This window comes from Erigeron canadensis, chromosome 6, assembly GCF_010389155.1.
Source record: "Erigeron canadensis isolate Cc75 chromosome 6, C_canadensis_v1, whole genome shotgun sequence".
Taxonomy (NCBI): domain Eukaryota; kingdom Viridiplantae; phylum Streptophyta; class Magnoliopsida; order Asterales; family Asteraceae; genus Erigeron; species Erigeron canadensis.
This window is the reverse complement of record NC_057766.1, coordinates 25786907-25806504: the sequence shown is the minus strand read 5'-3', so window position 1 is coordinate 25806504 and position 19598 is coordinate 25786907. Positions and strand designations below refer to the sequence as shown.

The window sequence follows — 19598 nt, the reverse complement described above, 5'->3', positions numbered from 1 at the left end:
ACTTACCCACCCACCACCCCCACAATATTTTATTATAATTTTTTTAAACATGGATGTAATAGATAACAAAATTTGTTGAATTGTTGGGCTTGAGTTGGGTCTATCGCGCCCTCCTTTCTTGTGGGCTGGATTCGTCCGTGCCGCTCTTGTAAATTCTGTAAATTATAAGCAATCACCCTAACATGCAAATTAAGTATACTGATCGCTAAATCATATCAAAGCTGGATGGTCTAGTAGAGTTTCAATTATAAAAACTCTTTAAAGAAACAATATCTTAACTTTGATTATACAACTGACTGAGTTCTTATTGAAGTCTTGCAAAAAAAAAGTAATTTTATTTTCGTTATCCATGGTTAATAAAAACAATAAAAGTAGCAGCTAGTTCGTTGAGACTTCAATCATTTTGTAATATTACAATTAGTTTGATTACAATTAATAATATAAAGTAAGATATTTATATAAATATTAATTTTTATTAATCCAAATTTTGTAACTTCTCTAACTTTTAGTTATATTTTGTTATTAGATAGACATTATATAATAAAGTATTAATTATTTTTAAATTAGGTTAAAGTGTAAATTGGTGATTCAAAACTAAAAAGTGTAAATTAATTTAGACATGTGTTGATTTAATTAATTTTGAGAAAATGAAGGTTGTGATAATGTGATTGGTCAATTGAGGTTAGGTCAACCTTTTAGTATATATAGATTTAGACATGTGTAAAATACGCAAATTGCTTATAACATATTAAAGGTAAAACTCAATATATGAAATTCAAAAAAAGTTGTGAAAGAACAAACCATTGAAATCTAATATAACGTAATTAAAATTATGGAACAAACCGATAAATTCAAATATAACTAATGTAACGAAAACAAAATAACAGAATGTAATACTGGAACATTGACAAAAACATTTAACAAAATGTTATCAGTTAGAAATACAATTTCTTAAAAAGGTATTTTTATTATAGTTATGAAGACTAATTGTAGGCAAATTTAGATTTTTTTATTTATTAAAAAGGTATTTTTATTATTTAATAGTTAAATACTTTGGATTAACATGAACTTTATATTAACTTTAAAAAAAAAAAAAACATGAACTTTATATTTTATGCATTTATTTCTATAAAGTTATTATTCTAAGGAAAAGGTCTAAAGTTTAAAAGATTATGAAAAATAAAAAGTGTAAATTATATTATGACATGTGTTAGTTTAATTATATTAAAAAAATTGAGAGTTGTGATTGGTCAAGTGAAGTTAGTTTAGTTATTTTGTCATCTATAAAATATAAACTAATTACTTACAATCATATAGTTAAAGCTCTTTTAAAATTTCAATAATTTGTTTACCATATAAAACTTCTTTTAATGGACCGTATGAAGAAAATACGTAAAAAAAAAATATTACGTAAATTCTTTTAATGGACAGTATGAAGAAAATACGTAAAAAAAGTATTACGTAATATATATGTATATGTAAGTATTACGTAATATATATGTATATGTATAGATTATTATAGCGAAAGTTATCTTTAGACTTTTTGTACAACATGGATAGTTTTTAGGATATGATTTCTTTTTATTTAAATCTTGATTATTTTAGTTTATAATTACATAGCTATTTAACTAGTTGTTGTACTAATCTAAGAGTTTTCTTTTATTGGTATTTAATTTTAATAAATTGAATTAAGTTAGATGTTTAATTTGATAATTTAAAAAAATCGAAGACGGTTTGATAAAGAATATTGCCTATATCGCATTGGCTTGGCTATTTATTGACACTAAAAATTATAAGTAACAAGTTGATGCCAATGTGCTGTGAGGTTGGTAAAAATCTAAATCCAATTTTTTTATATGGAGTATTTTAAGATTATTTAAAGTCTATAGATGTAAAATTTATTATTTAAAAAAAGAAGTCGCATAATTGATTTGAGATACATAAGCGCAAATTCGTTGGTGATGTAATGACGATGACGAATGGTGATGATAGTGGTCACGTTAAATGTTGTAATGAATTAATATAAATATGTTTGATTTATAGGAGATGGGAAAAGTTAACCCCTAAAAAAGCAGAAACATTTTCCCATCAATAATTATAAGGTTAATATTGTACTTATATAATTGATTAATTAATTTAATTGGAATATAAAAAATATGGTTGTTCATAGCTCACATGTGATCACCAATATGTTTGTTCATGCACATATGATCACCAATATGTTTGTTCATGCACATGTAATCACCAACTAATTTTCTGAAACATTGTTTGCAAAATACTATCATACATGTGCTTATAACATCATTATATTTTCACCAACTATATTTTCATACATATGATCATATAATTGTATGTACACATGTGATCACCTACTCTCATACATACGATCATATAAACTATTTGTGTGCATATGCTCATACTTCACATATGAAGTAGAGATATACATGTCCATATTTATGTACATACATATGTGCTCATATGGTTCTTCGTGCAAATGTGTTCAACAAGTTTGTTGGGTTTTCAATCTTAATATACATGTTCCTTCATTATCATCATGTACGAGGGAGAAGGATCTATGGTGTAAAAAGAAGAAGTTCAAAAGTGGAGTATTTGATTTCTCATAAATCTAATCCAAATCAAATCGAAAGATTGGTATAAAATACAAACCCAAAAAATAGATCAACGGTATTAAAATACAAAAAAAAATATATGAGATGAATTAATCAAATAAATTCAGTAGTCACTATTGAGAGAAAAAAAAAACACCATCCACGAAGCAATTTGATTTTTCGATCTTTAGATCAAGTAAATTAATAGTAAACATATAAAGAGGTTGATCTAAAAATCTACCGAGCCATGAAACAATTGGATTTATCTTGATATTGAAAGGCTTTTGAGAAAGAAAAAAAAAAAAAAAAAAGTGAATTTGATCTAGAAATCATGAAGGTTCAATACGAAGAAAATGACGGAAGTTTTTGAAGAGTCAAAGGATGAAAACCAAATCCCAAAAAAATCTAACCTATTATAATATTGAGAGAAGAGTTGAAAGAGAAGAGCAGGTAATTATATTAATCATGGATTACCCATAAGGGTTATAATATATAACCTTGTATTTATAGGCTCTATAAGAAGGTTCTAAAGAAGATACAATTACATAAATATGGAAGTGAATATCCATACTATATTTAATATTACAATACTCCCCCTTGGATATTCACAATATATTATACGCAATATGATGTATGTTGCCTCATTAAAAACCTTACCAAGAAAAACCCAGTGGGATGAAAACTCGGTGAAGGGAAAAAGAGTGCAGCGCGTATAATACTCCCCCTCATTTGAATATCCGTCTTCAAAATAACAAGTGTCGATCTTGTATACAAATGATTCAATAATCTGCCAAATTTGCCTGATTAGGTTTGATGAATATTGATTGTGTCACCGTCTTGTTGATCATATGTTGAGATCTAATCTATCATTGTTTGAGCTTAATCTATATACACCACATTTTAATCAAATAATACTATTGAATATTTCTTTCCAATATCACGAACACATTCTTCTTGGGCATCTTCATCATTAATCTTTGACCATGATCATCTTCATAGCTTGATGATGTAGTTGTTGATGAGTGCAAAACTTCCATAAAATTTGTAGCGTCACCATTTGTGAAAAACCAAATTCTCCATGACAGTCCTTTAGGCGGATGAGACAAATATCTAGAATCAACATATCCAATCATCTTTGCAAGTAAACTCTTTTGATCAAATAATCTCATATCTCATGTATCGAAGTATGTCTTTAGTTTCATCCAGCGATAACTTGTTGATTCATAGCCATGTATTGCTAACACATTTATAGAAAAATGCAATATCGAGAATATGTAGTACTATCATTAGTACTGAAAAAAACATATCAACATCCCATTTGCGTTTCGAAAACCGATAATAGCTTAATGAGTAAGCTTGCCATTATTGATGCTCTTTGACCTTTCGTCAATATACTTTCATAAATGGAAAAAAGTCTCATTACTTTTGTAAAGTGAGCTTATCACCACCTTTAATTGTTTTCCAACATTATTTAGAGATTGATGAATTCGATATATCAATAATAATTATCTCCAACTTTGCAAGATTTTTTCATTGTAACTACAAATCAAGAGAATATGTAGTCACTTGTAGCTCTTGCATAATAAACCTTAGTTTATTAACCTCATATTGAATTCAATTATCATTGTAAATAACTATTGTTATTTACTTATATGAGCTACAATTATTTATGCTTTGAATAAATTCAAAGAGTAGCAGAGAACTACATGATCTTTCTACACATGGCTCATAAAGCCTTTCTTTCATTCATAACTTTGATCATGTTATTTTTGATTCAATCCGAAAAAATGAACCTTTAAGTTTCTTATGCATAACCATAGTTATGATTCACCTTAGTGAATAACGAAAAACAAATTGAGGAAACCTGAAGTCTTTTTGCATAACCGTGGCTATGATTCACCTTAGTGAATAACGAAAGAACAATTAGTAAGAAAACCTTGAAGTTTCTTTTGTATAACCGTAGTTATGATTCACCTTAGTGAATAACGAAATTAAGAACAATTAGTTCTTTTATTGCATAACCATTGTTATGAAATCAATTGCTTTAAGCAATCTTTAAAAATTAATAAAAGGAAACCTTAAGTTTCTTATGCATAACGGTACTACGTTATGATTCACTTTAGTGAATATCGAAAGAACGATTAGTTCTTTTTAATGCATATTTGATATTATGATATGTCATAATTAATTTGTACTTCAAATGATAATTATCCAAATCAAACTACTTGTCGAACTAAATATGATCATAATCAAGTTTAACTACCATTAGCAGTAAATTCAGATAATTCATTCAAAAATACATATATATATATATATATATATATATATATAACACAAAATAATAGAAGCATGAACAAAACATATAATTTCTTTTAAGAATGAAAGTCACCAAATCAAACTACTTGTCGAGATAAATAAGGCTGTAACCAAGTTCAAGTACTATTAGTAGCAAATTCGGACCATCATTATCCAAAAAATAAATAACTTGTTTCATTCTATGACTATAACAAATTAATAAAGATTACCACTGTAATAAAAACTTGATCTACGTAGAGATCAAAAAAATTTGTTTAAAAAAAAAAAAATCTTCGTTTCTCTAAAACCATGAGTAAGGTTTTCTGACAATTGATGTTTCAATAAAATATAAAAGAAGAATTAGAGTATACACGTACAATAAATTAATTACCTCAAATCAAATATTCTTTGTCGTCTTCTCCTATTCGACTCAAAAACGTGCTTTGTCTTCGATTTAAATTTGATACGCAACCATCAAATCTAAAATATACTTAAATCAACTTGGAACATATAAAGAAAATACATGCTTGGGAGTTGGAACAATCGGCCGAAAACATTTATTTAAATCAAGTAGGTAGACGAATTAACTAGAACATTGGATACCCAATTTACTTTGAAAATCAAAAACAATTTTACGGACGAGAAAAAAAAAATAGTTTTAGGGTTTTTAGACTATCGGGCTGATAACGTATTATAATATTGAGAGAAGAGTTGAGAGAGAAGGAGTTGAGAGAGAAGAGGAGACAATTATATTAACCATGGATTACCCATAAGGGTTACAATATATAGCCTTGTATTTATAGGCTTTATAAAAAGGTTTTAGAGAAGATACAATTACATAAATATGGAAGTGAATATCCATACTATATTTAATACTAGTGGTCAGGCCCGTCCAATGGACAGGTAGTCTCAAAATATATTAATCAAAGTTAAAAAATTTGATTTTCAAATATATTAGATAGATATACCGAAATCATCTTGAAAATTTGCTAGCTGAATAGCTACTCCATCGATCAAAATACTCCAAAAATTATCCGCCCAACGAAGAAACATACGAAAATTAACTCCATATAAATATTGATTTCAGTTTACCCATTTTTTTTCCAACTTTAGTTAAATAAAAAATTTACAGTTTCTTATATTCTAAAAGTGTAAACTATATATATAAAAGTATAATTAAATATAAATTAGATTAAAGTGTAAATTGGTGATGGAAAATCAAAAAGTGTAAGTTAATTATTTTAAATTGGGTTAAAGTGTAAATTGGTGATGAGAAACTAAAAAATGTAAATTAATTGTTTTAGATTGGGGTTAAAGTGTAAATTGGTGATAGAAAACCAAAAAGTGTAAATTAATTTAGATTAATATTAAAAAAAATTAGAGGATTAATAAGAAGGGAGGATTAGACTCAAGGAGGTGGATTAGGGGTGCCAAGTGTACCCCCAACCCCCTCTTTTAGTTATATTATAGATTACAATATAACCTAGCAATTATTTTTTTATAAATTAACTGAGAAATAAGCTTACGAAAATACCCCTCTTCTAAGTTTATGCAGTTACAATATTTATCAATATATTACAAAACTGCCATCCTAGTTTTTTACCATTGATCAAACATATTGATGGTCAAAATTAACTTGTAAAGGTTCCTAAAGGTTCCTGCTTTTTTAAGAGTTTCTAAAATAACTTTTCACTATAGGAGATAATAGCCATATTTTATGACATAATAGACTTATGATGTACTTTAATAATAAGAGTTGGTGGTGATTTAAATTATTTATTTTATTTTTTAAAATTTTTAATATGAGACTATAATTTTTATATAGTAGTATAAAGATTAGAAAAATAATTAAGGAGTTGTTTAGTTCCCAAAATGTATGAAAATTTGATGCAATAGAGTTTAAGAGTGCGTTTGGTTCGCGGAATTCTCAGAAATTCATAAGAATTGGAATTTGAATTCCATACCTTACCATGTATGGTCGGAAGAGTTGATAGAATTGGAATTGTAAACTTTCCCTCAAATTCTCTAAATCATGTAATTCAAGATTCCATCACAAAATGGATGGAATGTTTGCAAATTTTCCAAAATGCCTTTAACTAACATATATTATTACTTTATTATTATATTATTTATATTATTAATCTTTTTATATATTTATATTATTATTATTTTATATATTTATAAAAACTATATATAAAACTAATAAATAATAATAATAGTAATATAAATAATATAATAATATATTATTTATATTTTTATATATTCATATTTTATTATTTTATATATTTATAATAATATTATATAAAAATAATAAATAATAATATTATTATATTATTTATATTATTAATATTTTTATATCTTTAAACTATTATTATTTTTAACAATATTATATAAAAATAATAAATAATAATATAAATAATATAATATTAATATTATTATATTATTTATACTATTACTATTTTTATATATTTATACTATTATTATTTTTACATATTTACAATAATATTATATAAAAATAATGAATAATATTAATATAAATAATATAATAATATTATTATTATATTATTTATATTATTATTTTTTATATTTAATATAACTTTTATTAGCATTATTTTTATTTACTCTTATTATTATGACTATTAAAATATTACTTTTATTATTTTTATCATTATTTTTCTTATAATTATTATTATTATTTTAATATTATTTATATTATTGACATTTAAATTTATTATTATTGTTTATATTTAATAAAAGGTATTCTTGTCGTTTTTATTAGGGATGTGCATGGTCTGATTTGGACGGTTTTAGCCTAAAATCTCAACCAAACCAATACATACGGTTTAACGATTTTTCAAACCAATCTGTCCAAATTGCTATGTCAAACCAAACCAATCAAAACCAATTAAAGCGGTTTGGTTTGGACGGTTAAATGAATTTTAATTTTAAAAAAAATCAAATGTATAAAAACATATAATAATACGTAACATTTAAGATTCGATATCATGACATAACAAATATTTTAAGTCTTATTAAGCAAAACAAACATAACAATTTAAGATTTAATATCATGTCTACAACTTTAACAAATAATAAGTATATATAATTTACATTATCAACTATTAACATAAATATAAACTTACAATTATTATAATTAAATGACCCGGTTTGGTTTTTCCGGATTGTATAGTATCTAAAACCAAAACCAAACCATACGAATGGTTTACGAAAAAAACAAACCGACGGTTTAAATATTTGATTTTAAACCGACCAATCCATCTAATTACCTAGGTTTAAATGATTTAGCCGGTTTGGATCAAACCGTGCACATCCCTAATTTTTATAAATTAAATTCGGATTCCTTTGACTGAATTCCATTGAATTCTGTCAACTAAACACATGATAAATTTTAAAAACTTTCAAATTCCAATTTCTTCAAAAATATTTTGTGAATCAAACGCCTCCTAAAAGATTTTAAGATTGTATAAAAATTTTAAGTATTTGAAAGGATGTGATGGTTCAAAGATATCCGTATCATTAGAGATAGTCTAAGTCACTTCTATTCTTTGTTATATATAATTTGTTAATAATTCTAATTCAAAGAAAGTAACTTTAGGTTCTTTGTTATATTTAATTTGTTAATAATTCTAATTCAAAGAAAGTAACTTTAGCGATTGTGAAAGTAATACTATAATCCCACAAACAAATTAACAAGTAATTATTCTAAAGCGTTAGTTGAACAAAGCCACCGTACTTGACCCGTGATTATTATATGAGTTAGTCTTAATTGTTTAATTATATTATATGATAATGATAGTATAAGTTGTTCTTGAGGGGTTAACCAATTTAGAACAGATTTGTATAATTTATAAATCAATTTTTGACTTAGACGTAGTATTTATTACTACTTGTATTATTTAGGAAAAGGTAATTGTTAGTAAAAAAATATCAGTATGTATGAATAATTTGTCGTTGATATTATTGTTTTCGTGTATTAATCATTCATCCTGTATGATAAGCACATAATCTCAGCTACAAGAATCGTCATTTTCACTCATAACTCATTATTCTATTACAAAGATTACAAGAGAAAAAAATATATATATAAATATCTTGAAAGCTAACCCATCTCTATCCAAATATCTACAAATCTTTCAACTACTCAAATGACATTTATCACACTTATGAACACTATTACGTGGTGGACCCTTACCCATTTAGCCATGTCACAAATAACCATCACAAAAATACAACAAAACATAAATAAAATATACATTAAAATAAATTTTTAAAAAAATAAAAAATCAAACACCAGACCAGTTCAATCTCAATCTACCAGACGAAAACTTCACGGAGTCACTCGTTCTCACAACTCGGTCACCAAACCGAGCCGACTCAGTCGCGCTATCCCTCCTTTTGACTTTCTTCAAATTCACCATCCCAATCTTGTCACACATGTCTTCAGTCATTTCCCAAAGAGTCTCAATTGATGGCTTTTGGATCAAAAACAATTGTGACAATTTCTTTTTACAACTTAATAACCTTTCAAAACCCGTACACAACTCGACCGAGTCAGTAAAACTCAGTAACCCAACTCGTTCATTAAACTCACTAAGCCGTAACAAAATTTCGTTCACTATTGATAAATAATCACTTGCCAAAAGGTCCATAACACCATGTAATAACTTGTCTTGTTCCACAAGTAAGTTATCGGGCACTTTACATATTTCTTCAACAAGAATAATTAATAAACCAAAATCTTTAATTAAATCATTTGTCATAAAAGAAGATATCAAATCTTCTAGTTTTTCTTTTTCTAATAAAGAATTACCGGAAGTTGAACAAATTGAAAAACCAATGTTTTTTGACGTAAAAAGCATAGTTTCTAAATAACACGCATACCATTGAACCCAAGCCGACAAAATCCATGTTTTGGCTGACGTGGCATCACGAAATCCTGATAATTTAAGGTTGTTACGACCATTAGTATTTGGAAAAATTGATAATTGGTCTTTGAGAATAAAAGGGCCACGTTTGATAATATGGTGGATGATATAAAGGCATTTTAAGGCAACATGTGAGTCTTTGGTGCGGTGTAGCCGGTTCATTAAAGAAGAAATAAGAATCGATGCGGTGGCGCGTGAGCTATCACCGAGGGATAAGAGGGTGGTGATATGGTGGTCGTTGGGTGGAGATGATTGTGAGTGAGACGTGGTTCGTAGGACAGCTATGTGGTGAGAAAGGAAACTTGGTTTGGAAAGTAGTGCAAGTTTTGAAAGAGAGATTTTGTCTTTAACTTTGCCTAGGATTTCTCTCATGATATTTTTTTTTTTTGTGAATTATTATTGATCTTTACATGGATGGATAATGGAAATTTGAAGGGAAGATAATCAGATATGAGGTTAAATGCAAAGAAAGAGGGGATTGACCATTTGGTGTATCATAATATATGTTTGAAGAAAGTTGCATATAGAAAGAGATATTTGTATTATTAAATGCTCAAAGTTCACGCAAAGTTTTTCTTGGCCACTAAAGTTAAATAATGGTAGATATAGTTTAGTTTAGTATATGAGAAGTGATATTGGTACCACTTGTTTTAATAGATATAAGTGTTTATTATTGTCTTATATAGTTAATTATAAAACTTGTATGTTGTGATACATCTATTAAAATTTGTGATGCGAATATCATTTACCATAGTATATGTTTACTATTAGGCCTGACAATGGATTGGATATTGATCCAAATCAGATCTGGTCCAATCCATTTATATCACTCGTTGGATCAAAAATAATATCCATTTAACAAACTAATGGATTGCTCCATTTATCCATTTAATTATTTAGATCAATCCATGATCCATCCGAATCGACATATCACCAAAATTGACTGGAATCACAGGAGAAACGGGAAACTAAGGGTACAGGTGACAGGGGACACGTGTGACTGGGGGCGAGTTGTAATCGGGGCATGAGTTGACCGGGGACATGGGTGACCGTGCCCCCACTTACCTCGTCTTAGTCACCCCTCCCTTTGTCACCCTAGCCCGTACCCTCGGTGACCCTGGTCATTAGTGCCCTAGGTGACCCATGTCCCCGGCCACGTGTTCCAGTCACGGGGGGCCCTCGTATGCATGTTTCGGTCAAGGGTGTCCCTGGTCATTAGTGCCCAATCACGGGTGCCCCAGGTGACCCGTGTCCCCAATGATACCATTTAACCAGGGCACCTTTGATTGGGGGCATAAGTCATCAGGGGGACCCATGGCTGGGGTCACCGGTGGCGTGGACTAAGATGAATAGGGTCGAGGGGTGACTAAGACGAGATGACTGGGGGCACGAGTCATAGGGTACACGGGTGATGGGAGCACAAAAGGTTTCACCAACTAAATGTTCATTAGTTTCTGAATTGTAAAATTTCATTCACCTAAAAATTAAAATTTTTGTAAAAATTTAATGGATCGATCCGGATGATGATCCATCTATTTAAAATTATATGGATATGGATCGGATCATGATCCATTATGTTGGATCACGGATCAAATCATGATTCATTTAAATTGGATCACTAATGGATCAGATCATGATCCAATCCATATTCATCGATTGACACCCCTACTTACTATATAAAACAAACTACCTACATCTCTTTAACTAATTAAGACTTTAAAACTACTATATTACTTTTTTTTCTTTATTCACTAATTTAAACATCTTCCCGTATATACCTATAATACATTAATGAAATAATTTACAACATAGATCTTCATACTCTTAAATAACCATATTAAACTCTTTTACATCAAATAAGTTGTTAAATACTTAAATTCACTACCACACCCCGCCATCGCCGCCAGTCCGCCACCACGTCATCGTTATCACCATCGTCGCCGCATCATGCGGACATCCGTCTAGTTTTGTATACACCTTAGTAAAAGTATTTACTTATCTTTCAAATAGTTAGAACAACAATCTTTTCGTCTATAAATTTATGAATTATGATATGATATAGGCTTAGATGCCCAAAAACTATACTAAATACATTTTCGAGTTTTATAAAATACCCTCGAAATCGTAAATCAGACTGGAAATTCGCAAAATTGCAAAAGGGGCTTGTAATGTGATCAAAATTGCTAAAAAGTGTTGCGAATCCCAACTTCATCTGAAAATTAAAGGAAAAAACATATCATGTATACTACTCGATCCGTTTAACAAATATGAAAATAAATATCAATCAAACAATAATAGACGTACAACATTAATAAATATGAATCAAACAATATTAAACAATAATAGACGTACAACATTAATAAATATGAATCAAATAATATTAGTTGTGTGATTATGTATTTGAATGTTTAAAACTAATACTGCTGGTTGGTTGCAAATTGATCATTGACTCCGAGCTAACAATCAAATGGTGGCTGGCGGTGGAACATCGAATCGATGATTTAGAATTGATATAAAAGTCAAACGCGTGTTTTTAAGTATTTCCACTTGCAATACGCTTTTGACCTTATAGAATTAAGACAATATTATTACGTACATTTTATTTTTTCCTTCTTGTCAATATTCTCATGTCTTTGGAAGTCTACTTGGTTAGTAGTCATGTCTATTCCTATTCGAAATCCAGCAGAAGGCAAGAGCGCGCTTGACTATTATCTGCAGCAGTTTCGGTTTGGATCTTGGGCTTGAAACGTCATCGATGTCAACTTTTTCATGAACTATAGTGTGTCGTCCGAATATGAATCAAGAGACCCGAGCTTGGGACATGTGGGTGGCTGGGTACTATTTTACTAGTAATTAAATTGAATATATCTAAACCTAGCTTTTTAATTCCATAAAATAGGCCCATACTCTTGTTAGTTCGTTTCCAATATTAACGTTGTTAGCTCTCGCATTTCGCTGGTTATAACTGAAGTTTCGTATGTAAGCAGCTTAACTTTAAAACCTTACATAAGTCCGATGTTAATTAACATGGTACTCGCATAATGTCGGATGGCAAATACTTTGCATCTTCCATTATAAACTTAGAAGTAAAATGTCCAATTTGAAAACTTAATTAGAAAGCCGATGTGATAATTTTTAAAACGAAGTTTTGGAGTTGGAAAATGGAAATGGTCTTATTTGGGAGGATAAGATACAGCTTGGGCCTACCTAGATGGACACCGAAGTACAAGACAACCTTAAGATCCAGCCCAAAAATTCAATTCTAAGTTTTCTTCTAAAATGAGCTTTTTTACAAATTTATAAGGTATATAAACTTACATATGTGAGGAATTTTTTTTTTCAATGATTTTTTACTAAGAAATATAAAATATTAAAAATGAAAAAACTAAGAAAAAAATTTAAAAATTACCCTTTTCTTTAAGTCACCTTCTCGGCTTCTCATATGATCTATATATTCTATATATAGAGAGAGGAGAATGAATATTTAACTGTTATGTATTTATCACATACTAACTTTTCAATATAAATTATATAATGAAGAAAGGCTTAAATATGAATGGTTTTATACCTATATGACAATCATATATTTTCATTTCTTATATAATATGTGTATACACGTACAAATAATACGAGTATATCGTATATGACATTGGCAGACCTAGGCATTGTTTGAGTCTCAATTGCATGTCTTGGTTGTGGACTCTTTTGTTTGGGTAAAAAATGTCATTGATTTAATGGATCGATACATTTATTATTTATGTACATATATTTTGGTCTATTTATATAGGTATTCTACAATTCTTAACATTAACATAGTATCTTTTTATCTTTTATCGAGAACTTATATTTATCAAACGATAAATAGGAAAACAAGAGTGAAAGTATTAGTTTTTCAAGTCATAATACGAGTTAGGTGTTTTTTCCTAAAAAAGACGACTTTGAATATTCAAACAGCTGCCTATGCTTCACCTGTGTATGTTAAATTTAAATATCGTACGATCCATATTACAAAGATAAATATTAATATTAATCAAACAATATGCGTACAATATTAAGAAAGTATTAATTAAACATTAGTTGTGTGATAGATCAAGTGTTGATCATTGACTCCGATCTAACAATCACATGGTGGCTGGCTGTACGTAAGATATCGAATCGATGATTTAGAAATAATAAAAGTCAAACGCGTGTTTTTAAGTATGAGCAACAGTGTCTGTGCATTGCGGCGGTGAGATGGTGGAGGTGATAGGTCAAGTCATAGAGTATGATAGTCAAATGCCTTAGCCGTATGGGCTCCGCCATCGGATTTAAAAATTTGTCGTTAGTATATCGAATAACATCTCTAATGAAAGAGCGTGAAATTTTAAGAACAACCATACAATTTTATAGTTTATCGATATATGATTTTTGAGATAAAAGATTTTGAATAAATTAGAGAAATAAAATGATTTATGTAGGAAAACGAAAAAAGTGAGTGATTGAGATTTATGGAAAGAGAATAAAATGAGTGGTTGAGATTTAATGGTATTATAGGTATATTAAGTAAAAATGTTTAAATTAATGAATACTAGCATTGTACCAGCGCAACGCGGCGGCGGTGACGGCGACGGTGGTTTAGTGGTGTCGGTGACGGGTGGTGATCGATGACATCGACAATTGGTTTCAAGTGATCTAACCGTGTAAGTTGATACAATGGTGATAGTGATATTTTAGAAGATAAGGGTTTAAAGTGTAAATTAATTCATTAAGGGTAATTTTGATAATATCTAATAACCCTTTCCTTAAGGGTTGTTTATTAAGAACAATCTAGTAATTTTCCATCTAACTATTTTCTAACCCTTTCTTATATTAGGTATATCAAATCCTTAATTGAGATTTTAAAATTCCACTTGAAATATGTTTATGTCATAAAACTAACACAAATACACAATATTACGTACATTCTTTTTTTTCTTCTTCTTTTTTTTCAATCTCATGTTTTTAAGTCTACTTAATTGGTTAGTAGAGATGTCAATTTCAGTGTCTTCACAACGTAGATCATAATTTATTTTGTCATTCACATTTTTAGTATTATTTGAAAGACGCCAAGTTAGTTAAACATATAAATTACACCGATGGTATTAAAGAGTTAATTACGGTACATCTCAGATACTTTTTGGATATAAACTTTTGAAGTTTTACTCGGATCATATCGTTATTAATTTGTATCAATAACATATCAATATAAATTTTTTTGATGTTATTTTTATTGTTGTAACAAATTATGTTTATAATACATTATATCATTGTTGTCGAAGTACCATTATTTATTATGAATAACATATCGTCGAAATTTTTATTATCATTACTATTACTCTATTATTATGTTTGTAACAAGTTATAGGATTGTTATAAAAGTTTCATTAATGTCATTAAAGTAGTTATTGATTTATATATTTTGTTATTTGCACATTGTTTATCTTTAAAGTTTTTATTTAATTATTTAATTATTATGAATGGCCGGGTAGTAAATTTCTAATTAATCTTGTACTAAGAAATGCATGTAATTAAACTGAGATGAAATTCATCATTAACAACTGCGAAGTATGAGATGGACCTCCTCGCTATATATGATACCACTAACATTCAACTCGTATTTTCTAACTAACATTATATTATATATATTCGAGTCTTTTATTTATATTTTATTGTTGTCTGGGCAACTGATTTAGCAAGAAACGCGGTAAATTAAGACTATGAATATGAATATAAACAACAAAATTGATACATCAAACCAAAGACTACCCGCACCGCAAATATCATCCAATTTCAAGCAATTAATGGCGCTAGATAACACCGATGACATCAATAAACAACTTCATGTTGTGATGTTCCCATGGCTTGCTTTTGGTCATATCATTCCTTTCCTTCAACTTTCTAAATTCATAACTCAAAAAGGTCACAAAGTCTCTTTTCTTTCCACTACAAAAACTATCGAGCGCCTCCCTTCTGATCTCGAACCGCTTATAAATTTAGTTCGACTCAAGCTTCCACATGTTCAAGAGCTGCCGCATAACGCAGAAGCCACTATGGATGTCCGTACGGATGATATTCATTACCTCAAAAAGGCATTTGATGGTCTCGAACCACAAGTCACTCGGTTTCTTGAGAAAGAGTCTCCTGACTGGATTATATATGATTTTGCTCCTTATTGGTTGCCTGATATCGCAGCTGGCCTTGGCATCTCAAGGGGTTTTTTCGCTATAGTAACCCCCTGGTTCATGGCATTTCGTGGACCATTGCCCAAGGACGTGATAAATCATTCTGATAATCAAAAAACAGTTGAAGATTTTATGATGCCACCTTCGTCGATACCCTTTCCTAACAATTTATGCTATCGCAAACATGAAGCTACGTGGATGGTGGGTACTAGTTTGGTTAACGCTTCTGGGGTTACAGATATATATCGTTCGCAAATGGTTATAAAGGGTTCCGAGTGCGTGTTTATAAGACATTGCTTTGAATTTGAACCCCAATGGATAACCCTTTTAGAAGAATTAAACCATACCCCTGTAGTTCCCGTGGGGTTAATGCCACCAGAAACGGCAACCAAAGTTGGAGAAGAGAAAAGTGACACGTGGATGACCATCAAGACGTGGCTTGATGGTCATCCAAAAGGTCAAGCGATATATGTGGCGTTAGGAAGTGAAGTTATGGTGGGTAAAAGAGAGATCAGTGAGTTAGCTTTAGGTTTAGAGCTTTCTGGGTTGCCCTTTTTATGGGCTCTTAGAAAGCCTGCTGGTTTCACTGAGTCTAACTCAGTGGAACTGCCAGACGGATTCTTGGAAAGAACCAAGGATCGTGGGATGGTATTAATGAGTTGGGTACCTCAGCTACAGATACTCAGCCATGAGTCGATTGGTGGGTTCTTGACTCATTGTGGTTGGGGGTCGATTGTGGAAGGGCTAATGTTCGGTCACCCTTTGATAATGTTACCATTTTTGGTGGACCAAGGTCCTAATGCTCGAGTGTTGGTGGAGAAACAAGTTGGAATCGAGGTGCCACGAAATGAAGAAGATGGATCATTCACCGGGGACTCGGTGGCTAGATCACTCAATTCGGTTATTGTCAATGATGAAGGGAAGATCTACAAAGCCAACGCGATGGCCTGGAGCCGAATATTTGGTGACAAGAAACTACACAAAAAGTATGTAGACAACTTCATGAAGTATTTGAAAAGTCAAAGGGTGTAGCGGGTATTGACAATTGAGTGAATTTATGTATTTTGTTCCATTTGGGTTATTCAAACAATCTTGTTTGAAATAGGTACATTTACCCTATATACTAGAAAACAACCTCTTTTTACAAATTTATATGCACAACGTGCAAGTACAAATATGTATGCAAAAGTTACAATATCTTCTGTTTTCCCCCGCTCCTCTTTTGAAGTCTAAAACACCAGTACAAAATACACACAGAAGTCTCAAACACATCTATCAACTCAGCAAACCAAACACATATAAATACAAATATAGATACATCACAAATTATGAATCAATCAATGTTCAACTAAGATCTTCTTCAACATAACCCATGTAGAGATTCTAAAATGCAAAGTCGGTGCTACTTACATAATTACATATGTTACTATAGCTAATAGTACAGAAGAAACGAAAAGATTTAGCACAAAAAAGAGTTTTTGCGAGCAACCTTTCGCATCTTCTTTGAGCATTAGTGGCGGCATGTTGTTTATCGGTTACATCATCTTTTTTTACCGTGATTTGTTAAAAAAATCTCTAGGAGATGGATATAAATTGATGCATGTATAAGTGAAGATCAATACATCAAGCTTTCGAAACAGTAAATCGATGATAGAGTTTCACTCCTGAAAGGAAAAAGGAACTATTGTGACGGTGGAAATAGATCACGGTTTGATTTGTAACGAGCTATAAAACTCGAACTCGGCCAAAGATTGCAGCATCGTCAGAATTGAGGCGGCTGAGTGTGTTAGTGGCGGTTAGTGACAAAAACGACAACGGCAACGGCAATGACGGGGATGCCAACACCAACAACTGTTATGGTGGCGGCGGTGGGAATAGCGTTTGGCTGGTTGTTGTGGTGGTGGTAAGATATTTTTGGTTTGGATAATGTTGATTTGATCGTCCTTTAAATTAAAGAACAAAAATTGCAAAATGGATCTTTATACTTAATATATCTTGAATTCTTGAAAATGCTTTCCTACAGGAAAAAAAAGGTAGGAAAAAAAAAAGAAAACAACTTTTATGACTCATTTTTTACACATACCCTTTTGATATTACCAAGTCAAATGTCAGATATATTATGGACACGTATATGGCTCATAGTTAACCACTTGGTTTCGAGTTTATATATATTTTTGATTTGATTTGATATATTCAATTTTTAATAAATATACATTATACGAAAATTCATTATACTGGCCTATATAAAAGAACAAAGCTTTTAGAAGATTTTGGGCCGACCTTACTAGACATGTAGATGCTATCCAATCGGATAGATTAGTAAAAGGCGATGTATATAAATTCCTATTAGTATCAAGAGTTATGTTTTTTAATTACTAATAAAATTCATATATCAAGTGATACTTCTGATCCTTAACATATTAAGTATGTGATATAACACGTTTACATACCATTCTATAGAAAATAAAAAGTTATACTTCTCATTCTGGCTTGATTCTACTTGGAAGATTATCGTTAATTTTACTCCCGGGGCAACGCCCGGGTAAGAACCTAGTGTATTCTGTTTTGCATGTATAAGTGATAGGCTAGATTTAATTTAATTGTTACGTGCTATGTAAATTCATGATACTTTATTACGATACATAAGATACTCCTTTTTCATATATACTTCACTCAATTAGTTCAATAAAAAACAACTTGCGGGGAAAGAAGAGTAATGAAAAGATATCCACTCTAGAAAAATAAGTGGAATAGCGAAGTATATTTCCGAGCATCATTCAAGAATTAAGGCCAACAATTGGGTGGATCTAATATACAACCTTGGTGGTCCACGATCCAGCCCAAGAATGCTATTTTATTTTTTGTCTTTTCATTAAAAAGCCCATGCCTGGCCTGTTATGTATGTGGCTGACTGGGACTGTCGGAGTGTCCCTTCTTGAGTTCTTGATGAAATTTATTTACTTCACTTACTTCTCTTTTTGTTGTTGAAAGTGTTAAATTAAATTATGGTGGACTTGCATTAGTTAAGACGAGAGAAAGTACCGGCGCGTTGCGGCAGTGAGATGATGGTAGTGATAGGTTATAAATCATAAGGTGTGATAGCCAAATGTCTTAGTCGTATGGGTTCCGCTCTCGGATTTAAAAATTCCTCAAATGTATATCGAATGAAATCTGTAATGAAATAGCATAAAATTTTATGAACACCCATATAATTTTTATAACTTATCGATATATGGTTTTGAGATAAAAGATTTTGAATTAAATAGAGGAATAAAATAATTTATGGAGAAAAGAGAAAAAAATGAATGGTTGAGATTTCAAGAGAGAGAGAAAAATGAGTGATTGAGATTTAAGGGTATTATAGATATATTAGGTAGAAATGTTTAAATTAGTGAATAAATAAAAGAGGTATTTTTGTCAGTTCAAATCATTTTTTCTTAAAAAAAATCCTTTAATTTTTCTTAGGGCACAAAAGACAATTGTAATTTGATTTTTAATTAAAGTTTAAGAAATGTTTTATTTTTTCTCCTTTCAATTGTGGTTATTCT

At 30.0% G+C, this 19598-nt stretch overlaps 2 protein-coding genes across 2 annotated transcripts; one reads left to right on the top strand and one right to left on the bottom strand.

The window, feature by feature from the left end:
* Nucleotides 1-9175: 9175 nt before the first annotated feature.
* Nucleotides 9176-10327, bottom strand: LOC122605153 (putative clathrin assembly protein At4g40080). Its single transcript, XM_043778042.1, has one exon. It carries the CDS (start codon nt 10220-10222, stop codon nt 9209-9211), a length of 1014 nt encoding a protein of 337 aa, XP_043633977.1. The 5' UTR covers nt 10223-10327; the 3' UTR covers nt 9176-9208.
* A 5342-nt stretch (nt 10328-15669) lies between these two features.
* LOC122605958 (UDP-glycosyltransferase 91D1-like) lies at nt 15670-17082 on the top strand. Its single transcript, XM_043778922.1, has one exon. It carries the CDS (start codon nt 15670-15672, stop codon nt 17080-17082), a length of 1413 nt encoding a protein of 470 aa, XP_043634857.1.
* Nucleotides 17083-19598: the final 2516 nt, after the last annotated feature.